General features: G+C 53.8%; 1 protein-coding gene across 1 annotated transcript; it reads right to left on the minus strand.

The window, feature by feature from the left end:
- Positions 1 to 420: 420 nt before the first annotated feature.
- Positions 421 to 19,119, minus strand: LHX6 (LIM homeobox 6). Its single transcript, XM_032233302.1, has 9 exons — positions 19,075 to 19,119; positions 17,763 to 17,948; positions 17,569 to 17,690; positions 10,816 to 11,036; positions 4,992 to 5,092; positions 4,800 to 4,895; positions 3,847 to 4,021; positions 2,510 to 2,613; positions 421 to 1,421 (listed from the first exon to the last, which is right to left on the minus strand). Exons 1-9 carry the CDS (start codon positions 19,117 to 19,119, stop codon positions 1,401 to 1,403), a joined length of 1,071 nt encoding a protein of 356 aa, XP_032089193.1. The 3' UTR covers positions 421 to 1,400.
- Positions 19,120 to 19,503: the final 384 nt, after the last annotated feature.

A 19,503-nucleotide genomic window follows, 5' to 3' on the forward strand; every position in this document is an offset into this window, starting at 1 on the left:
GGTCACTCCGCACGGGCCCCCTTTCCTGCCCTTGGCCACCCAGGACCACCAAGAAAGACACCACAGGCGGCTCCGTCCCCCAGGTCCAGCTCTCCGGGCGGGGGAATCCTCGGGAGGAGGGGGTGCTGGGCTCTCTGTGGATGGAGCCTCCCGAGGGGCACGGAAGGACCACGAAGCCACGGATGCGATGGGAATGGGCCATCGTACCCATAAAGGAGAATGGGTTGAATGGAAGGGGCCTCTCTTGAGATGGGTGGTTTCCTTGCAGACGTTCCATGACCCAACTAGGGAACGTCATCAGTGCTAGATGAGAGTAGGGTTTGCGGAGAGGAGGAGGAGGAGGGGTGGAAGAGGAGGAGGAGGAAGAGAAAGGGGGAAAAGAGGAGGAAGAGGAGGAGGAAGACTGTGGGGGTCCTTGATGCTTTCTGAGCTTGGTGGTTTTCCTTGCAGACGTTTCGCGACCCAACTAGGGAACACAATCAGTGCCATCAGAGCCCGGGGAGAAGAGGGGGATCTGCCTAGATCGGGAGCTCCCCAGGGGGAGGGAGGGAAGGAGGGAGGGGGGGAGAGCATGACCTGAGGACGCCAAACGCCATTAAATAAGAGGGGAAGAGAGAGAGAAGTTCCAGTTTTGCTACAGTCCCGGCAGCACAAAAGTCCCACCTTTTCTGTCACCCCACAAGTTTATTTTTAAAGTTCGATGTTGCCAGTGGGAGGGTTTAAGAAAAAAAAACATTTTTCTCAGCTCTGGGCCAAGGCTGAAGCCCCAATTCGTTGGGTTTTTGCTCCCAAGATGTAGGGAGGGAGGCGTTTTTCCCAACGGTTGTTGTGTGACGAGATGAGAAGCACCCGTGAGAGTTTGAGGAGGGGCTCGGAGGGTCAGCCTCTGGTTGGAGGGCCGCAAAGCCCCGCCAGTCCTCCCAAAAAGCCCAGAACAATGTTGCTTGCGGGGAAAATCAAAAGCCTCGGGAGTCGAAAAGGAATCAGCGGAAGGAGATCCGTGGCCGCCACCTCTGTCGAAACAGAGAAAGTTCCCACCTTCCATCCTCGTTTCCCTGGCTGAACGCCGAGACGAACTGGTTGACTTGATTCGGAAGGTCGGAGCTCAACCACGTCCTGTGTTTGAAGGAACACATTCAGCCCAGGTGGCACAATGCCCGTCCTTACGTCCGTTAAACTGGCAGCAGAAGACAAGATACATCCACAGCAAGTCCTCGGAGAAGGTGCAGAGTCTTCGCCAGGTGGCACCCGATGGAGAACGTCGTTGGCCAACGCTCAACGCTCACTGACCCAGAAGCCAAGATCTTGAGCGGATCCCTCGGTGGCCAAGGGATGAAATGCTGGGGAGATTGAAAGCAGCAGCGGCATCAGAAGTCCCGGGAATTGAGGGAAAGGATCAATCAATACTGGAATAAGATCACCTGCCAGGGAAAAAACAGAGAGAAGCTTGGGAGGCATTGCAGAAGTGGGGAGCAAGAAGGGGAGGGGACTGCTGATCTGCCCTCCCTCCCTCCCCAAGGCAGCTTATGTCAGATTGACCCTGCTGGGAAGGTGGGATTTGTGAGATCAGGGCAAGGAAGACGGCAGGAGGTGTCTCTCTCTTCCCCTGCTTGGAGGGGCCTGAGATGAACTCCACCTGCTCAGAGAGGTGAGAGTCCCTCTTCCTGGAGATCAGCTCAAGATGCCGGAGGAGTCACCCAGGAACTCCTACCTGTGGGGGGAAGCCTAGGCCTCTCCCCATTCCAGCCACCGGAGGCCCCCAAAATAGAGAAGGTTGGTGGGAAAGCCATTCGGGAGAAGACTCCCCTGCCTCCCCCAGGCCAGCTCCCTGCCTTCCCCTGTCTGGATCTCCAGCACCAGGAAACTAGGAAGAGATTCTGGGGACTGCACCCAGTCACGGCACCCTGCACAGGCCTCCTCCCACCTCCAAAGAGGACGCGGTGGGTGCACGGAAAGAGGAGAGGGAGAGCATGGTCTAGCCCAGTGTTTCTCAACCTTGGTAACTTGAAGATGTCCGGACTTCAACTCCCAGAATTCCCCAGCCAGCGAATGCTGGCTGGGGAATTCTGGGAGTTGAAGTCTGGACATCTTCAAGTTGCCAAGGTTGAGAAACACTGGTCTAGCCCACATCCTCGCCACCTGAGGCTAAATTGGAAGCTGCCTTCCCACGCCCCAGCCCTCCTGGCACCCTCCGCATCAGCTGCTGCGCACGCTGAGCCGTCCATCGCATCCCCGCTCCGTCCTCCCGCCAGCAAGGCAGGCCAACAGCCGGGAACGATGGGACTGGCCCTGATCTCGTGCTTAGCCAATCAGGGAGGAAGTGAACAGGAGTTGGAAATGCCCCCCTCCTCCGCTGGGAAAGAGGGAGGCGTCCTTCTGGACCCCCAATTCCAAGTGGGGGGGCCTTCTGGATCAGGGCTTCAGGGTGGGGGCTCCCCTCAGCCTCACAGAGGGCTGCAGAAGCCGCCGTGGTTACGGTCAGGGCGCCCCCCCCCTCACCCCTTCCTACCTTCTCCCCTCGACTGGAGAGGGCGCCTTCCATGTCGGCCTTGAGGTGCACAGGGGGGGCTCCGTAGGGCAGGCGACAGTGCATTTGTCCACACTGGACTTGACCTGTGGAGGACGAGATACCACAACTTGGATTCGGGGTGGCAGTGGGCATAAATGGGCGGATGGCCCACCCGCCCCCTGCCCTGCCCTGCCCCGCCTGCAAGCACCGAGGGGCTGCCACCGAGCGTGTGGGTTCGAAGGGAGAGAGGAACACAAAGTGTGCAGGGACATCAAGGAAAACTTCTGCCAAGTGTGTTTCCAGGCACATTAAAGCTTTCTTGCTATCTTTCTTTCTTTCTTTCTTTCTTTCTCTTTCTTTCTTTCTTTCTTTTCTCTCTCCCTCCCTTTCTTTCCTTCTTTCCCTCCTTCCCACCTTTCTTTCTTTCTTCCTTCCTTTTTTTCTTCCTCCCTCCCTGCCTTTCTTTCCTTCTTTCCCTCCTTCCCGCCTTCCTTCCTTCCTTCCTTCCTTCCTTTTTTTTCCTTCCTCCCTCACTTTCTTTCCTTCTTTCCCTCCTTCCCGCCTTTCTTTCTTCCTTCCTTCCTTCCTTTTTTTCCTTCCTCCCTCCCTCACTTTCTTTCCTTCTTTCCCTCCTTCCCGCCTTTCTTTCTTCCTTCCTTCCTTTTTTTCCTTCCTCCCTCACTTTCTTTCCTTCTTTCCCTCCTTTCTTCCTTCCTTCCTTTTTTTCTTCCTCCCTCCCTTCCTTTCTTTCCTTCTTTCCCTAGTCCCCACCTTTCTTCCTCCCTCCCTCCCTTCCTTTCTTTCCTTCTTTCCCTCCTTCCCACCTTTCTTCCTTCCTTCTTTTCTTCCTCCCTCCCTTCCTTTCTTTCCTTCTTTCCCTCCTTCCCGCCTTTCTTTCTTTCTTCCTTTTTTTTCTTCCTCCCTCCCTCCCTCCCTCCCTTTCTTTCCTTCTTTCCTTCCTTCCTTCCTTTCTTCCTTCCTTCCTTCCTTCCTTCTGCTTCATTCATCCTGCAGAGCAGGGGTGGGGCAACTGCGGTGTTCAACTTGGGCCCCCAATGCTCTGCAGTCCTCTGATCTGGCAGGAAAGTAGGGGGGGGCTCTCAACCCTCCCCAAGAAGAGACCCATTTGATGCAGAAAATTCAGAGCTGCCTGGAGAGATTTTGGCACAGCTGCAGGCTTGGGGGGGGGGGGGCGAAGAACAGGACCCTCGGCTTCTAACTGTCTTCATCTTTTCTCTTGCTCTCCTCCTTGTGGTCTCCTTTCCACTTCCAGCGAAATAATCCTGTAAGGCTGTCCGGCAGCACTCGAGCCCCCCCCTGCCCCCTCCCCTACTTACTCTCTATGTAGCTGTGGAGGGTCACCATCCTGGCCCGCTCAGGACCGCTGAACGGGGAGTAGTGGAGGTCTTCCGGCAGCACAGAAGGGAGGCGGGATTGGGAGCCCCCCGAGGGGGGCACCGTGTGTTGAGGGGTGTGTTTTTTGTGCCGCGCTCTGCAATTCTGAAACCAAACCTGGAGGAAGAAGGAGCATCTCAGGTGGCCTGTTGTGGCAGAGCTGGCAGAAGATTCGGACAGTGAGGAGGTTGGGGAGGAAGATGGGTCAGTCCTGGAGTCTGGGGGAGGCTATGGTGAGGGCTCTGTGTCGGAGGCAGAGAGGGGGCCAGGGCCATCTGACAGTTATCAGCGGCCTTTATCAGTGAGGCAGAAGAACAGCTGGAGCCTGTTCCCAGTGTGTGCATGTGCAGAGTGGCCAGACAAAGGGAAGAGCTAAAGAACAGGGGCCGACTTGGGAGGAAGGCCACAGGTGGACGGTGAATGGCCCTTCCCAGAGGGAATAAAAGAGGAGCGAAAGGGGAGTGGAGTTTGCAGGAGACAATCAGTTCGCTTAATTGGTTCGTGACTCTCCGAGACTCTTTGCCAAGTTCTGCAGAGATCGGCCTGGCAGCTCTCTAAGCCAGATAAGGTCTGTGACTGTAAATCCTCCCTGGAAAGACTTTGCTGGAGGTGAATGAGCAGAATTCACAGGCAATTAATAAAAGGCGTTTTTCTTGGGACCAAGAGTTGGCTTCATGCTCTTTTCCTGGGTCCGAAGAGAAGTAACCAGAAAGGACCAAGGGGCTGGGGGCCACCTCGACTTCTGAACCGGCTGGTCGAAGGAGGCACCCCAATATGCGGGATCCTTGCTGCTCTCTGAGCTTGGCGGTTTTCTTGCAGGCATTTCCTTACCCAAGTAGGTGACGTCAGCAGTGCTAGGAGGGAGTGGGGACAATTCTGCGCATAAAATGCTCACCTGAATCACTCTCCTGCTGAGCCCAGTCATGTCCGCCAGCTTCTGCAGCGTCTGAGCGTCTGGATTGTTATCCTGAGCGAATTGGGCTTGCATGACCTACACGGGGGAAGGGGAGAGGTGTACGGTGAGACCCCTCCTCAGTAACTGGCACCTTTCCCCCCCCCACCCCCCACCCCCCGGATCTCTCCGTACCTGCAGCTGCTCTGCTGTGAAGGACGTCCGGGCTCTCTTGGCGGGCTTGGGCTGGCTGTCTTGTTCGGAGGGGACGGCCCCTTCTAAGGTGATGCCATTCCCTGCAAGAGAAGAGGGGGATGAGGGGAGACCCCAAACTGACCCTGGGGGCAGCAGGGGGGGAGAGACACCATAGGGCCTGATTTATCTCCCAGGCGGGGCTTATGGACAGGAAATCCAGTCCCCCCCCCCCCATCAGCTGAAGCTGTAGAAAGAGGCACGAAACGCCTCCCAGCCTTTCAGCTGGACCTCTCCTGGCACAGGTAGACTTCAGGCGTGCTTGGAGGCTCCACCGACATGTCTTTCCTTGGTTCCTTGAAATGTTGGGGCTGGGTCTCAATGTGGTGACTTTCATCCCTTCTCTTGGTGTCATCCTCTTCGCCTTCCTCTGAAAAAACTGCCCTGTATGCCAACTCTGGCATTCGCAACCCTGTTCAATAATCGCTTTCCTTTTGAACTGCTCCTATATTTATAATAGGTGGCTCAGGGGCTAAGAGGCTGAGCTTGTCAATCAGAAAGGTCGGCGGTTCGAATCCCTAAGCGCCGCGTAGCGGAGGGAGCTCCTGTGACTCGTCCCAGCTTCTGCCAACCTAGCAGTTCAAAATCACGTTAAAAAATGCAAGTAGAAAAATAGGAACCACCTTTGGTGGGAAGGGAACAGCGTTTTGTGCGCCTTCGGCATTGAGTCATGCCGGCCACATGATCACGGAGACGTCTTCGGACAGCGCTGGCTCTTCGGCTTTGAAACGGGAGATGAGCACCATCGCCCCCTAGAGTCGGGAACGACTGGCACATACATGCAAGGGGAAGCTTTACCTTAGATTTATAATTCCTTCACTATGTCTGTTTTTATCGCCTTGTAAGCCGCCCGGGATAACAAGGTAAACTGAACGAATGAAATCCAACCAATGGAAGGGGCTTCCATTGGGGCTCCTCGCAGGATCAGCCCCATGGGCTCCGGAGTGCAGGGAGCAACCCCAGGGCGGGGCAAGAGAGAGCCACGAGTGTGGGAAGCCACCAGTGGCTGCGTCCAGGCCTTCCTCGCCCTCTGTATCAAGAGGCAATTATCTTGGCTCAGGCTGAAGGAATGCCTTCTCCTTCTATCCGTGAGTTGCTGGCCTCGTTGCTGCGGGATGATTAATGGAAGTCAGCCTCAGAAACATCTGTTTATTTTCCTTCCTCTGGCGAAGGCAAGATCGCTTTGTCGGAGTCCCAGAGGCTCCGACAGACGGACAGACGGACGGGCCGACTTGCGTCCCCTCCCAGGAGTCCGCGGGAAAGAGTTCAGGACACGCCGCTCGGCTGCCACCTTCCTCTGCCCATCGCTGCCCCCACTAAGCTGGCACGGTGCCCTGCAGGGAACCCCTGGCATCCCAAAAGCATCCGGGGGGGAGGGGGAAGGCAAGCGAAGGGGGGGAGCCAGGTCTCCCACCCACCCAGGTGGGAGGGATTGGGAGGGAGGGATTCTGAGGCCCAATATGGAGCAGCCTGTTGAAACTTAGTAAAGAAAATGTATATTTAATCACTCGTGTTATAACCGCAGCTAGAATTGTATTTGCACAAAATTGGAAAACGGGAAAAAAAAATTCCCTCAGAGGCAATTAAAAAAAAAAATTAGACTGTGTGCAGAAATGAACAGATTGACGTTTGGCAATGAAAGAGAAGGAAGAATCGGGGCATTATAAGAGATGGGGATGTTTTTATCCACTGGATAGAAAAACCAATGTAGACAAAAAGAAACAGAAAAGTGAATAATTTAGAAAAGGACACAGAATTACAGGGGAGGAGCTGAAATAAAAGTTGACAGGTAAAGTCAAGGTAAAAATGATGTAACTGTTAAGTATGATGGCACAAAGATTGGACCCAGGTGACACACTGGAAGGTTAATGATGTAAGAGAAGTGATGGAAAAATAAAAATAAAGAAACTTTTCAAAAAAAAGAGCAGCCATCTTTGAAGCCCCCCTCCGCCTCCAGCCAAAATGGGGAGCAGGAGAGAAGCTGACCTCAACAGCCACCTGGAATGACCATTGCAAGACAGAGAGCCCCAAAGGATGTCAGAAGGGACTCTCAACATGGACCCGCTGACCTTTGAGGTCATGTCTTCTCATCCGTACCTCCTAGGTGCTCTGCCAACTTCAGGAGTGAAGGATCCCCAGCCCTGAAGGACTCTTGGAAGCCCCTCTGAGGCTGGAGGTTCTGGAGAACTTTCCCGGGGCTCTCTGCCTGGCCATCCCTTCGCTTCTGGCCTCCTCTGCATCTCCTCCCTCAGGCAGGAGGTCAAGGAGACCCCGTTCTCTCCCGCGGGGGCCACCCAGAAAGCCTCTGAACCTGGGTCCGAGTCCACCCCTAGCCATCTGCCAGGCCAGCCTGACCAGGAGGAGGAGGAGGAAGAGGAGGAGGAGGAGGCACAACCCGGCGGCTCAGACGCCCGGCCTCCCACCGCATCCCGCTGTGGCATCTTGTTTTGATTTTGTTTTTCATCTCCTTGCTTAAACCTTGTAAACAGAAACATTGATTATTTTCATTTTCAGATTTCCCCTCCTTCTTTGCCTTCCCCTTTTCTCAAAATCATTTCCATCTGCTGCGCAAGAAGGGACCATGCACGCCCTCTTTCCCCCACCCCCCTCTCTTCCCCCTCTCTCTTTTGCATTTGCTGAGAGAGAGAGAGAGAAAGAGAGAGAGAGGGAGAGAGAGAGAATTCTCTTTGAGTATTTTAAAAAACTTTTTAACACTTGAGCAAAGTTCTGTCTCTTGGGAATCCCATGCGCCTGAGCCGCGGTTGTGTCAACTCAACTGAGCCAAGCCTGGTATGGTGTGACATGGTATGGTATGGTATAGAAGAGAAGAAGGAATAGAATAGAAGAAGGAAGAGAAGAGAAGAGAATAAGGAATAGAAGAGAAGAGAAGAGAAGAAGGAAAAGAAGAGAAGAAGGAATAGAATAGAATAAAATAATGAATAGAAGAGAATAGAAGAGAAGAAGGAAAAGAAGAGAAGAGAATAAGGAATAGAATAGAATAATGAAGAGAAGAGAAGAGAAGAGAAGAAGGAATAGAATAGAATGGAATGGAATAGAATACAATAATGAAGAGAAGAGAAGAAGGAAAAGAAGAGAAGAAAAGAAGGAAAAGAAGAGAAGAAGGAATAGAATAGAATGGAATAGAATAGAATAATGAATAAAAGAGAAGAGAAGAAGGAAAAGAGAAGAAAAGAAGGAATAGAAGAGAATAGAAGAGAAGAAGGAAAAGAAGAGAAGAGAATAAGGACTAGAATAGAATAGAATAATGAAGAGAAGAGAAGAGAAGAAGGAATAGAATAGAATGGAATGGAATAGAATACAATAATGAAGAGAAGAGAAGAAGGAAAAGAGGAGAAGAAAAGAAGGAAAAGAAGGGAAGAGAAGAAGGAAAAGAAGAGAATAAGGAAAAGAAAAGAATAAGGACTAGAATAGAATAGAATAACGAATAAAAGAGAAGAGGATAAAGAAAAGAAAAGAAAAGAAGGAAAGGAAGAGGATAAGGAAAAGAAGAGAAGAGAAGGAATAGAATAGAATAAGGAATAGAAGAGAAGAGAAGATAATAAGGTATAGAAGAGAATAGAAGAGAAGAGAAGAAGGAAAAGAAGAGAATAAGGAATAGAATAGAATAGAATAATGAATAGAAGAGAATAGAAGAGAAGAAGGAATAGAATAGAATGGAATGGAATAGAATACAATAATGAAGAGAAGAGAAGAAGGAAAAGAAGAGAAGAAAAGAAGGAAAAGAAGAGAAGAGAAGAAGGAATAGAAGAGAATAAGGAATAGAAGAGAATAAGGAATAGAAGAGAATGGAATGGAATGGAATAAAATAACAAATAGAAAAGAGAAGGAAAAAAAGAGAAGAAGGAAAAGAAGAGCCGAGAAGACGGCAAACAGAGAAGACAATAAGGAATAGAATAGAATAATGAATAGAAGAGAATAAGGAATAGAATAGAATTAGGAATAGAAGAGAATAGAAGAGAAGAAGGAAAAGAAGAGAAGAGAAGAAGGAATAGAAAAGAAGAGAATAAGGAATAGAATAGAATAACAGAGTTGGAAGGGACCATGAAGATCTTCTAGTCCAACCCCCTGCTTAGGCAGGAAACCCTACATCCCTTCAGACAAATGGATATCCAACATCTTCTTAAAAACTCCCAGTGTTGGAACATTTTTTCTCTGCATCTTTGTCAAGAAAAAACTGAAAAAAGAGAACTGGGGACATCTTGCGATGCCAGCGGTGCCCCTTCCAAATAACCACACACTGATGGGGAACCCAGGCCTGCCCTGCGATTTCTAGAGCGCAGCAATCCAAGATAAATCCTAGATACGTTCTAGCTAGCTTAGACACGGAATCACGTTTCATGGTCTTCAGCAAAGAGCCATGGGGGGGGGGGGCAGGCACCAGGGGGCAACTGAACGGAGCCCCCTGGTGGCTGTTCTGTGACAGTGCTTAGTCGCTATTGTATAATCTGCATTTCCCACTGGAATATTTTCCTTGTTTTAACCAAGACTTTTCTTGCATTGTTTGTGTTTGGGCTGCAGGCTGCCCGGAGTCCCACTGTTAGAGTTGGGAGTGGGGAGGTGGGGTTTTTTTTTATACATAAATCTGGTTAAGAATAGATAAATAGAGACGTCACCAGCAGGCTGGGTCAGTTTTAATCCCTCGTCGAGGGCCTCCCCTGCTGCCTCCCTTGATCCTAGGCTGAAACACAGTGGCGCATTTCATGTCACAAAGAGCTGAAGTGGTTCAAGAAGAGGAGCTCAAATAAAAAGATAAAATGCCTGCCACGGATGAGTGGGGGGGGGGACCCAGCTTTGTCTGTGTAGCTGCAGAACAGAGAGTCAAGTTTAATTCTGTATAAGGCCCAAGGAATTTTTAGAACCATGGCACGCCAACTACTCCATTGTCAAGGAACCAAAGAAGGTGGAGCCGTTTTGGTTGACCCGTTTCATAAGATCTCTAACCCCAAGGCCTTAAAACCCCCTGAACAAAACTAAGAACCCCCCCTTTGATGCTTCTACACCCACACTACTCTGGGTGTAGTGCGAACTTCCCCTCTAACACAAAGCCACCCTTCTCCATTTTGCCTCCTGGGTGCAAGCCAGAAGTGGACACCACAAGTTGTCTCAACTGAACGGATTTCCAACTCTCTCTATGTCATCCCGCTTAGCTCCTTGGCGCATCTTGAACTCATCGGAGGAGATCCGGCAAGCCAATCTCCACCCTGCCTGCTTTGCCAAGTGCCCACGTTCACCTCTAGGCAACTGTTTGGATTTTGTCAAGGGCCAAGTAGCCCACAACCCAACCCTTGGAGGTCCTGGCTGCTTCCTCAGATCCTAAAGGAGCTGCCCACCATTCAGGAAGGAAACCAACACTAAAATCAAAATTCCTGCCAAGCGTTAAGAGAGGGCCTGCCAAATTCTGGTTTTCCCACTTCCTTGGTGGTTGGAAGTTGGATGGATGGAGAGATTTTGACTCAGAAAGGCATCTGACTCTTGGCCTAAGTCAGTGTTTCCCAACCTTGGCAACTTGAAGATGTCTGGACTTCAACTCCCAGAATTCCCCAGCCAGCATTCGCTGGCTGGGGAATTCTGGGAGTTGAAGTCCGGACATCTTCAAGTTGCCAAGGTTGGGAAACACTGGCCTAAGTCAAACAGATGTGAAGGAAGGAGAGACTTGAGGAGGTTCTTGAGACCGTCGTGGAAGAGACCATGCACTCAAGGACGAGCCACAAAGCACCCGGGAGGACGGGTTGAGAGGGCTACCTACCGTTCTCTGCTGCCCGCTTGAGGTTCTCCACCATGGTGTCGTAGTGAATCCGGCATAGTACCTTCTCCTCCACCAGGCCAAACTCTTCCCCCGTGGACAGCTGCCTCTTGCAAGAGAAGCAGGCGAAGCAGGCCAGGTGGTAGGCATTGCCCCGAGCTCTCCGCACCCAGTCGCTGGCGTAGATCTGCCTCCCGCAGCGAGCACATTTGGTACCAAACCGACTGAAAAAAGGAGAGGAGACGCTGAATGGCTACAACTGTTCAAAAGCGGAGTCGTTTTTGTTTTTCAAAACTCTTCCAACTTTCTGCCCCAGATACAGAAGTGCCAAATCCCCTGAAGGGCAAAACATCAGCAACGCAGCATTCTCGACCCCAAACATGGTGAGACATATTAGTTTGCAGAAAACCGGCTCGTACCATCGACTGAGATCGCTTTGAGGGCTAGTGTAAAAGCAGATATTTTGAGAATTGGGCTTTTATGCTAAAAAAAAGAAAGAAAAGAAAGAAAGTTGGACTTTAAAACTGCCCCTAAACCACCAATGTCATAAAAGAGGCTGAAGTCACAGGGAGCTTGCGACAATCCCAAAAATAGGGCCCTCTCGTTAGGTTTCATGGCAGGAGGATTTTTTCCCCAATCCTGGTTCAAAATTGTCTTCTCTTCCCTTTCATTAGGCGGAACAAGATTCCAGCCGCTAACAAGCTTTCTGGCAGAATGCATCAAAGGAGTAACAGCTGGTTGCCCAACAGCAAGTAACAGCAAGGATGCCCAAGTCTGAAATAGCCCCTCGCTCGTCCTTCTTTGCAGATGGCTGCAAACCACGCCGGTAGAAGGACCCATTTTGCAGAATTCCCTCGCATGCATTCAAGACACTAGGCACCAGTTACACACACAAACACCGCGTGGGGGGTGGGCTTTGCCCTCTGTACGTTCCCCTCCTCGGAAGGGGTCTGATTCTAATGAAAGGGAGAGCCGGGCAAAAGAATGCATGCACAATACATTCCTTGGCTCACTTGTTTGAGTGATCACAGGCTGCTTGGAAGCCCAACACACACAGCCGCAGGCGGCTGTGAGATGCTGGGCAGGAGATGCTGAGGACTAGCCACCTTCTGACACTCCCCGCCCCCCATCCACCATCCGACTTCCTGAGCATTGGCACAAGGGGAGCCAGAGCAGAGCGTATCAGACCAAAAGTCCTCCTTGCAGAAATTAACAAGCAACTGCAAACTCTTAAGATTCAGCTCCCCCCAAACCATCCATTTTTTAATTTGATTTCTCACCAAAGACAGAGAGAGGGAGAGCTCACCAGGCCCCCAAACCACCGTCAGTAACAAGGACGTGAAATTGGTCCTGGAAAACCTGACCTGAGTTGGCATCTATCTGATCCTCCATCCTTTTGGCCCAAGTAATGCAGAAAAAATAAAAATAAAAAACCCACCTCACATATTTAATTGGTTTTGTCCCAGAGCAGACTCAATACCGGTGGTTTTTTAATTCTTAATTTTTCTTCAAGGGGGGAGGCAGAAAAAAAAGGTGGGGGACCGATGGCTAATTTCTCACATACGGGGCATGTAGTGAGCCGGTAATGGGATGCTTGGTTTAGTTGCACCGACAAGCATCTAATAATAATTATCTAATGATAATTAATTTTTCATTCCTGCTTTGGGAAAGGCCCAGATCTTTGCCAACAAAATAGCTTCTTTTTCAGAGATTTTGGGGTTAAATTTATACCACCTATCTCACTCTGTAACCATATCTTAACTAGAAGTTGCCAACGCCGTCAGTTAAGAGGTTTCAATACATCGATTATAACTGATGTTCATCACAGGTGACATTTCACCCAATTAACAGCATTACTTCATTATGTCCTCCTGCTTCTCTGCCTCACATGCAGAGGAACCCCTTTCTAAAGATTTATCTTCTTTTAAAAAAAACAAAACAGGAATTTAGACTAATAAATTTGCCCAAATTGTTTTAACAAAGAATTTCTATTCTTGTAAAACTTGTCCCGTATGGACGCAGTTGTTTAAAGCACTTTAAAAATAAAAAGCATTTTGAAGAATCATGAAGTACAAAAGGAAGAAAAATGAAACCTGGCAGATGTCAGGGAAAGCGAAGTAAATGTGACACAGTAATCGGAGGGCTTATTATTGAATTGTTCTTAAAAGGAGGTAGGCCAAAGATCCTGATAGTCAGACCTCTTAAGGAAGCCTCGGGATCTGCTCCCTCAGCCCAAGCCAGGCGGATCCAAGGTGAGAGCCAGCAGACTCACGGAAATTCTCCTGCAGCGTTTTGCTCTTCAGAGGCAGCCAGGCGACAATAGGGAAACAGCGCGGCTTTCAGGTTTAAATTAGCGCCCTGCACTTAAGTCTGGCACCACGCTAAATCGGGACGCGTTTAATTTAAACAAAAGCCTCTAGAACCCCTTCTGAACGCCAGGACTTCCAGCGTAGAGGAAGCTGGGAGAAGCTCCGATTTTTAAAAGAAACCAAGAAACGCTCCATCCCCACCAACTCTGCTTTCTCAGGCTGGGATGCTGTCGGAAGGATTTGAAGGGCGAGGACTGAATAACAGAATAAGGCAGAGGGAACGCTCGCACAGAAACAGTGTTCGTGTTTGCCGAGAGAGACCCACATAGTCCAATCTCTGGCCCACCACAGAGGGCCTTCCGTTTAAAACTCTCTGTTCTGCTTCTCTATCTCACCAGTGGTAGATTTCCCCCACACACACAGAGACACTCCAAGCAGCCCAAAATTAACATTTCTCCTCTCTCTGCCCACATTCCCAATGTCTTCTTCCCTCACCTATTTAATGCTGGAAATTATCTGTAACACAACTGAAAGAATTCCCTTCTTATTGCTTTCTTTTTGGGGGGAAAAAATCTGAATGTAAAAAAAGAAGGGAATGGAGCTGTCAATGGACTAAATTGTGAATAATAATAAATCGTCATCTGTATTAAGAAGAAATTCCACTCTCCCAAACGGATCTCCATAAATAGATTCAAGATTTAATAAATTTGTATGCCGCCCAATCCCGAAGGACTCCGGGCGGCTTACATAAAAACAGTTTTAAAAAATACTAAGAAAATTTAAAATGCAAAGACAAGCAAGTTAAAAGAACACAACATGCACTCAAGCTTAGTGGGGCTGGACCTCATTCAAGAGGTCAACAGCCCCAGGCCTGCCGGAATAGCCAGGTCTTAGTAGACTTTCGGAAGGCCAAGAGAGTGGGGAGGGTCCGGATCTCAGGGGGTAGATGGTTCCATAGGGCCGGGGCCGCTACAGAGAAGGCTCTCCCCCGAGGAGTCGCCAGACGACATTGTCTAGTCGACGGCACCCGGAGAAGGCCCATCCTGGGAGATCTTATCGGATGCTGGGAGGTATGTGGCAGGAGGCGGTCTCGTAGATAACTACAGGATAGTGGCTATATGGTAAATCCCCTGTCTACAGGTACCACTGCTTCCCTCCAGTACCTATGGCAGCCCCCCAGGTAATAACAGCCTTCCACAGAACTACCCTGTAAATCCACAATGGGCTCATCACCTCAACAGGCAGAGAAAACCCTGGCTGAGATTTTGCATTCCAAAATATTTCAGTAACTAGTTATCCCCAGATCATAAGAATAAAATAAAATCATTATCCAAAATTTCAAGAAAACACCACAGCAACCTCAGGATATTCCTCAGCTTTCCAAATCTCATCATTATAAATTGATTTTCCAACATCTAGCGCCAAGCCTGATCCGAAAGCCCAGGGCCCATTTTGGGAAGCTGAACCCTGGAAGGAAGGGTTCTGGGAACAGTCCTACCTTATCATATATACACACACCCGGCCAGCGAGAAGCAGACTTCTCTTCTTCTAACTTACTAATAATTTTTGTTTCATTGACTGAACTGCTGGTGGAGGCCATCACCAAAAGAGTAGAGGCAGAAATCTTAGCCCAAGAATTAATCCGCTGTCTTAACTCATCTTAACGTCCAAAAACAAGGCAAATGGGTAGCATGTTTTTCTTTCTTTCCTGCATTTCCCCTTTTCCATGATTTATCTGGGCAAGGAATTAAAAACCTAAAACTGGGAACCCCCCAAATCTGGGGGGGGGGGGGAGAGAGGTGATTTTTTTTTAAGTTGCCCCAGGGCGGCTGCTAATATTAGAAATGACGTCTGCCGGCTCTCTTCATTAAAGCTGCCGGTTCTTTTTCTGCGGAGCCTTCGGAGAGCTCCGGTTCTTGGGAGGAAAAGGCCACGGGTGGGCAGATCCCAGCCTGTAGGAGCTCGGAGGGATCTTCCCAGCCTGCCGGGGAGGTCGGCAGAGCTGGGCAAGAGGCTCCGAAGAAGGAAGAAGGCGGCCCTTATGGGAATCCTGCTCCCCGCTTCCTTTTGGGGGTTCTCTCCCACCGGGTCTCGCAGGCGGCATCTTGGTTGAGAGCACCAGAGCCGGCGGGGCACCCAAATCGGTTCCTCTCCAGATATCACCATCAGACACGGCTGGATCCCCCACACACACACCTACGATCACCCGAGACAGGTTCAGCCCCTTAAGTCCTTCGGGATTCCGGGAGAGGCGGGAAAGGAGGGAAGGATTCCCGAAGCAGCTGGGCGGGCGCCCCGAAGGAAATCTCTCCGCGGAAATATCTCTCGCCTGCCCGGGAGTGTGCAAACCTCACCGTCTCCTTTCTCTGCGGCGCGCTCCCCGCCATCCCGCGGCCGGATTCCCACCAGGTTAAAGTGCTCCCCCAGTCAGGAAGGCGCAGGAAGGGCGATCAGCGCTCCGCCGCCCGCTTTGCCTTCGGGGGTCGGGGGTCGTCGAGCAGCGCCTCTCTGCAGGGCCGTCGGTTGCCCGCTATTGGCCGTGAGCGCTCGGCCGTCCGTGTCCGGCTCCCTTCGGGCCGAGGGAAGTTCTTGCCCCACTCGCCCAGGCCGGTATTATAACGTGGCTTTCCTTACCCCGGTTTTTTCGGCGTCCCCCCCCCCCCTGGACCCGTCGAGGGCGCCTCAAGGCAGAGGGGGCTGCGCTGGGCTCGCTCCAGGCGGAAAGGAGCCCCACCCGCGTCCTTATCTCGAGGGGATTTCGCGGGGGTCCCGTTCTAAATCGGCGCTTCGCCTACACGCGCCGCAAGTCCCGACAACCAGCGAAGGGCTGACGCGCGTCCCGCCGCGATCGTCGGGATGGAACCGCTTCCCCGGGAGAAAAAGACAGGGCTGGGAGAGGAAAAGTAGAGGCCACCTCCCCAGTTCAGAATTGGGGGAACGGAGATTCCTAGTCGGAGAACGGCGGTTGGGGTCCGACCCGTCGCCGGTGCGAAATCCGATCCGAATTAAGGCGAGGGAGCAAAAGCTGCCCCTTCCTTGCCCTCCCACGGGATTAAACGCGCTCTCCCCCCCCCCGCCCCGAGACGGCTTGTTTTAGAAGCGGGAAAGAGGGTCGAAGAACCCCGAAGCGACCCCACTGTCGAGCGCGAGAGGAGGGGAGAGGAGCGGACAGGTCGGAACTCAACGAAATAACGCGCTTTGCGAAACAAAACCGGCCGTCAAGAACCAGCAAGGAACGTGGGGGCGATTCTGACCCAGGGGGAGCCGCGCCTTCCCCGCCGGGGTAGCCAAGTCGGCCCCTCCGTAGAAAACGACTTTCCAAAGCCGCGTTTCGCTCTCTGCTTTCCGAGCCCGCGCCAGAGGCACATCTCCCGGCGGAGAAGCGCGCAACTTTTAAGTACTACTCTATTTGGGAAAACGGATCTCCCTTCCCCGCCACTGCAACGGAAGAGAAGCGGAGAAGGTGGCCCAGGCCAGGGGAGGGGGGGTCCCCAACGAATTTGGATGCTTCCGAACGAAACCCTTTTGGAAAGGAGCCAGGCAGACCTGCGCCCTTCGCAAACCCGCGGAGAGGAGGCGGGAAGGGAAGGCGATTTGCGCCCTCCGCCAGGAATGTTGGGCCCCTAGCTGAGCTCTCCTCCAAAAACCCAGCGCCCTCGGGCAGCGTCTGCTCCGAGGATCCGTTCGCCCACCCTCCCCTCTCCTTGGACCCGCAGGCCGGTCCCAAAAGCTGCGGGGGAGAACGCCCCATCGGGACTCTCGGGGGCCAGAAGCGATGCGCCCTTTCGGCTCCTCCAGCCGGCTCCAGAGTTTGGGGAGGGCGAGGCCGAGATGCTCCAAGCGTCGGCTGCCACTTGCAGGGCTGCGAGGCGGAGAGCCAGAAGCGGAGCGAGGGGGAAGAGACGGGGGGGGGGGGGAGGCGGCGTTGGGGGTCCTGGAATCGGCCTCCAGTCACCGCAGGGGGAGGAGATTGCTGGCACCGCAATTAAGCTCCCCCCCCGCGCTGACTTTTTTGCCCCGCCGCAGACGAGATCGGAAGGGCCAAGCGGGTTGCGGGCGCTTCGGGGGTCTGGGGGCAGCGCAGGCCGCCGCGGCTGCTGGCTGCTCTCTGGGGCTCTTCCGTCCCTTCCCAGGGAGGGGAGAGCTTAGCAAGGACCCCCCCCCCCAGCTGCAGCGAGCCTTCCGCTTGGCCTGCAGCGCCCGTCCCCAGGGAAAGCGGCTGCTGTCGGCTCGGCTCCTTTCCCACGGTCGGCGGCGGAGCTCGCGGAAGGAGGCGGACGGAGGCTCCATCCGGAGCAAGGCGGGCGGCCGGGGCCTGCTCCGCTCGGCCCCGTCTAAGCGGGGAGAAGCCGGCTCCGCCGTCGCCTTTTGCGCCGACGGTGGGCAAGCGGGGCCGGCCGCCCTCCCTCTCTCCCTCCCTCCTTCCCGGGCGCCTGGCCCTCCCTACCTGAAGTAGTCCACCTTGCAGAAGATCTCCTGGTTCTTGACGTAGCAGCTGCTCTGCTGGCGGAGCGGCGTCCGGCAGACGGAGCACTCCAGGCAGCGGGCGTGCCAGGTCAGATTGTTCACCTGCGGGCGACGGAGAAGCGCGCTAGGCGAGGCCCGGTCCGGCTCCCGGCCCGCGCCCGCCAGCGCCCTTACCTTCAGCAGGTAGCGGTCCACGATCTCCAGGCCGCAGCTCGAGCAGAGGCTCTTGGCGCCCGGAGGCAGCGAGGACGAGGCGGAGGAAGGCGGCGAGCAGACGGACGGCGTGGACGGGGTGCTGGCGCCCGAGCGCGCCTCCTCTTTCTCCAGGGCGCCGGGCAGCGCCTCCCCGTCGGGCTGGGCCTGCGGGAGCCGCGGAAAGAGGGGGAGAGTGGGGGGTCAGCCGCCGAGAGCCCCCCACCCCAGCCCGCCGAGAGCCGGGCTCCGTCCTCCCCGTCGGAGGCTTACCATGCCAGAGGAGGGCGGCGGCGGTGGCGGCGGGGCTGGCGGCAGCCGGGCTCCGTCCGGGGGGCTCCAGCCCCCCACCTACAGCCGCGCCGTCCGGACGACGGAGCGCAACTTCGGGGCGGCCATGGGCTCGGCGTCCAGCGACGCGCGGCGGGCAAGGCGGAAAGCGCGATGCGTCTGAAGCAGCCGGCGGGGGCGGCGGGCGGGGAGGGTGGGGAGGAGAGGAGAGACGCGGGGATTGTGGTGGGGGGGGGGGCGAGGGCACCTCGGGCAGCGGCTCCGGAGGCAACCGCCGCGCGCCCCGCTCGCTCTGCCCAGCCAGGACAGCAGCGGCACCAGCCGCGCCTCCGCCGCGCCTCCTCCTGCTTCCCCCCAAGTCGCCGCCCCGAAGCACCTGCATTTAGCCCCGCCGCCGGGCCAGAGAGGCGCGCGCGCACCTGGCAATCAGCCTGGGGTTTTTTTGGGGGGAGGGGGGGGCACGCCAGGCTCTCCTGCGCCCCTCTCGCTGCCCTTGTCTCCCTCCAGCCACGGGAAGAGGGGACCCCCCCCTCAAAAAAAAGAGAAGGGCACCTCCGTCCTCCCAGAAGGTACAAGACGCTGCATTCCGCCCCCCCCATCCCCAAATTTCCTGGCGCTTAAGAACCACACCCCCCCCTTCCAATCAACAACATTGAACGATACCTGGAAAGGTGTGTGTGTGTGGGGGGGGGGAAACCTGAACATCTCCTCCATTGGAAGGCCCCCACCGCTCTCCCCAAAAAGGGAACATATAGGAACATTGGACCCAACCCAAAGTCTCCCCCCCCCCCGGGAAAAATGCAGGGCAGGGAAGGGAGGGGAGCTCCTGGCTACCAGATACCCCCAGGCTAGACAAACAAGGACACCCCCCCCCCAGATCTCCCCCTCCCCAGGGAGCAGGACAGAGCCTGGCCCTCCCATCATCCCGGGACAGATCTCCAGGCTGGGAAAACTCACCTTTTGTCTCCCATTTCCCCCCCCCCCACCTGCTTTCCAGGCTCACCTCAATGGAAGGCTGTTCGCCTGGGGGCTCATTCTTCCAGAACATGGGGGGCACCATAAGGAGCTCCCCTCTGCAGCCGCGGCCGCCCAGACGCCACTCGCCCACCGCTGCGCATACAGCTGCTGGAGAGGACTTTTTCCTCCTCCCCCCCCCTTTTGCCTGGGACGATGCCCCCCACCCTCCGCCTCCAAGTCCCTCCTTCCTTGCTTGCGGCTAAATAGGGCGGGGAGGAAGGAGAGGCCGGGAGCACACAAGGAGAGCGGGAGGCTTGGCCTGGGTCTCCCCGGCATCTTCCTGACCGAAAACACAACCCGGAGGACACAGCCGGCTCCTGAGGGCGTGCAGAGTTCTTTCCAGGGCTGTCAGCAGAGGGACTCCGGCTAAGCCCCCTCTAGCATTCACCTCCCAGGTAGAGAAGCACCTGGTCTG

This window comes from Thamnophis elegans, chromosome 16 (assembly GCF_009769535.1).
Source record: "Thamnophis elegans isolate rThaEle1 chromosome 16, rThaEle1.pri, whole genome shotgun sequence".
In the NCBI taxonomy this organism is placed as follows: Eukaryota; Metazoa; Chordata; class Lepidosauria; order Squamata; family Colubridae; genus Thamnophis; species Thamnophis elegans.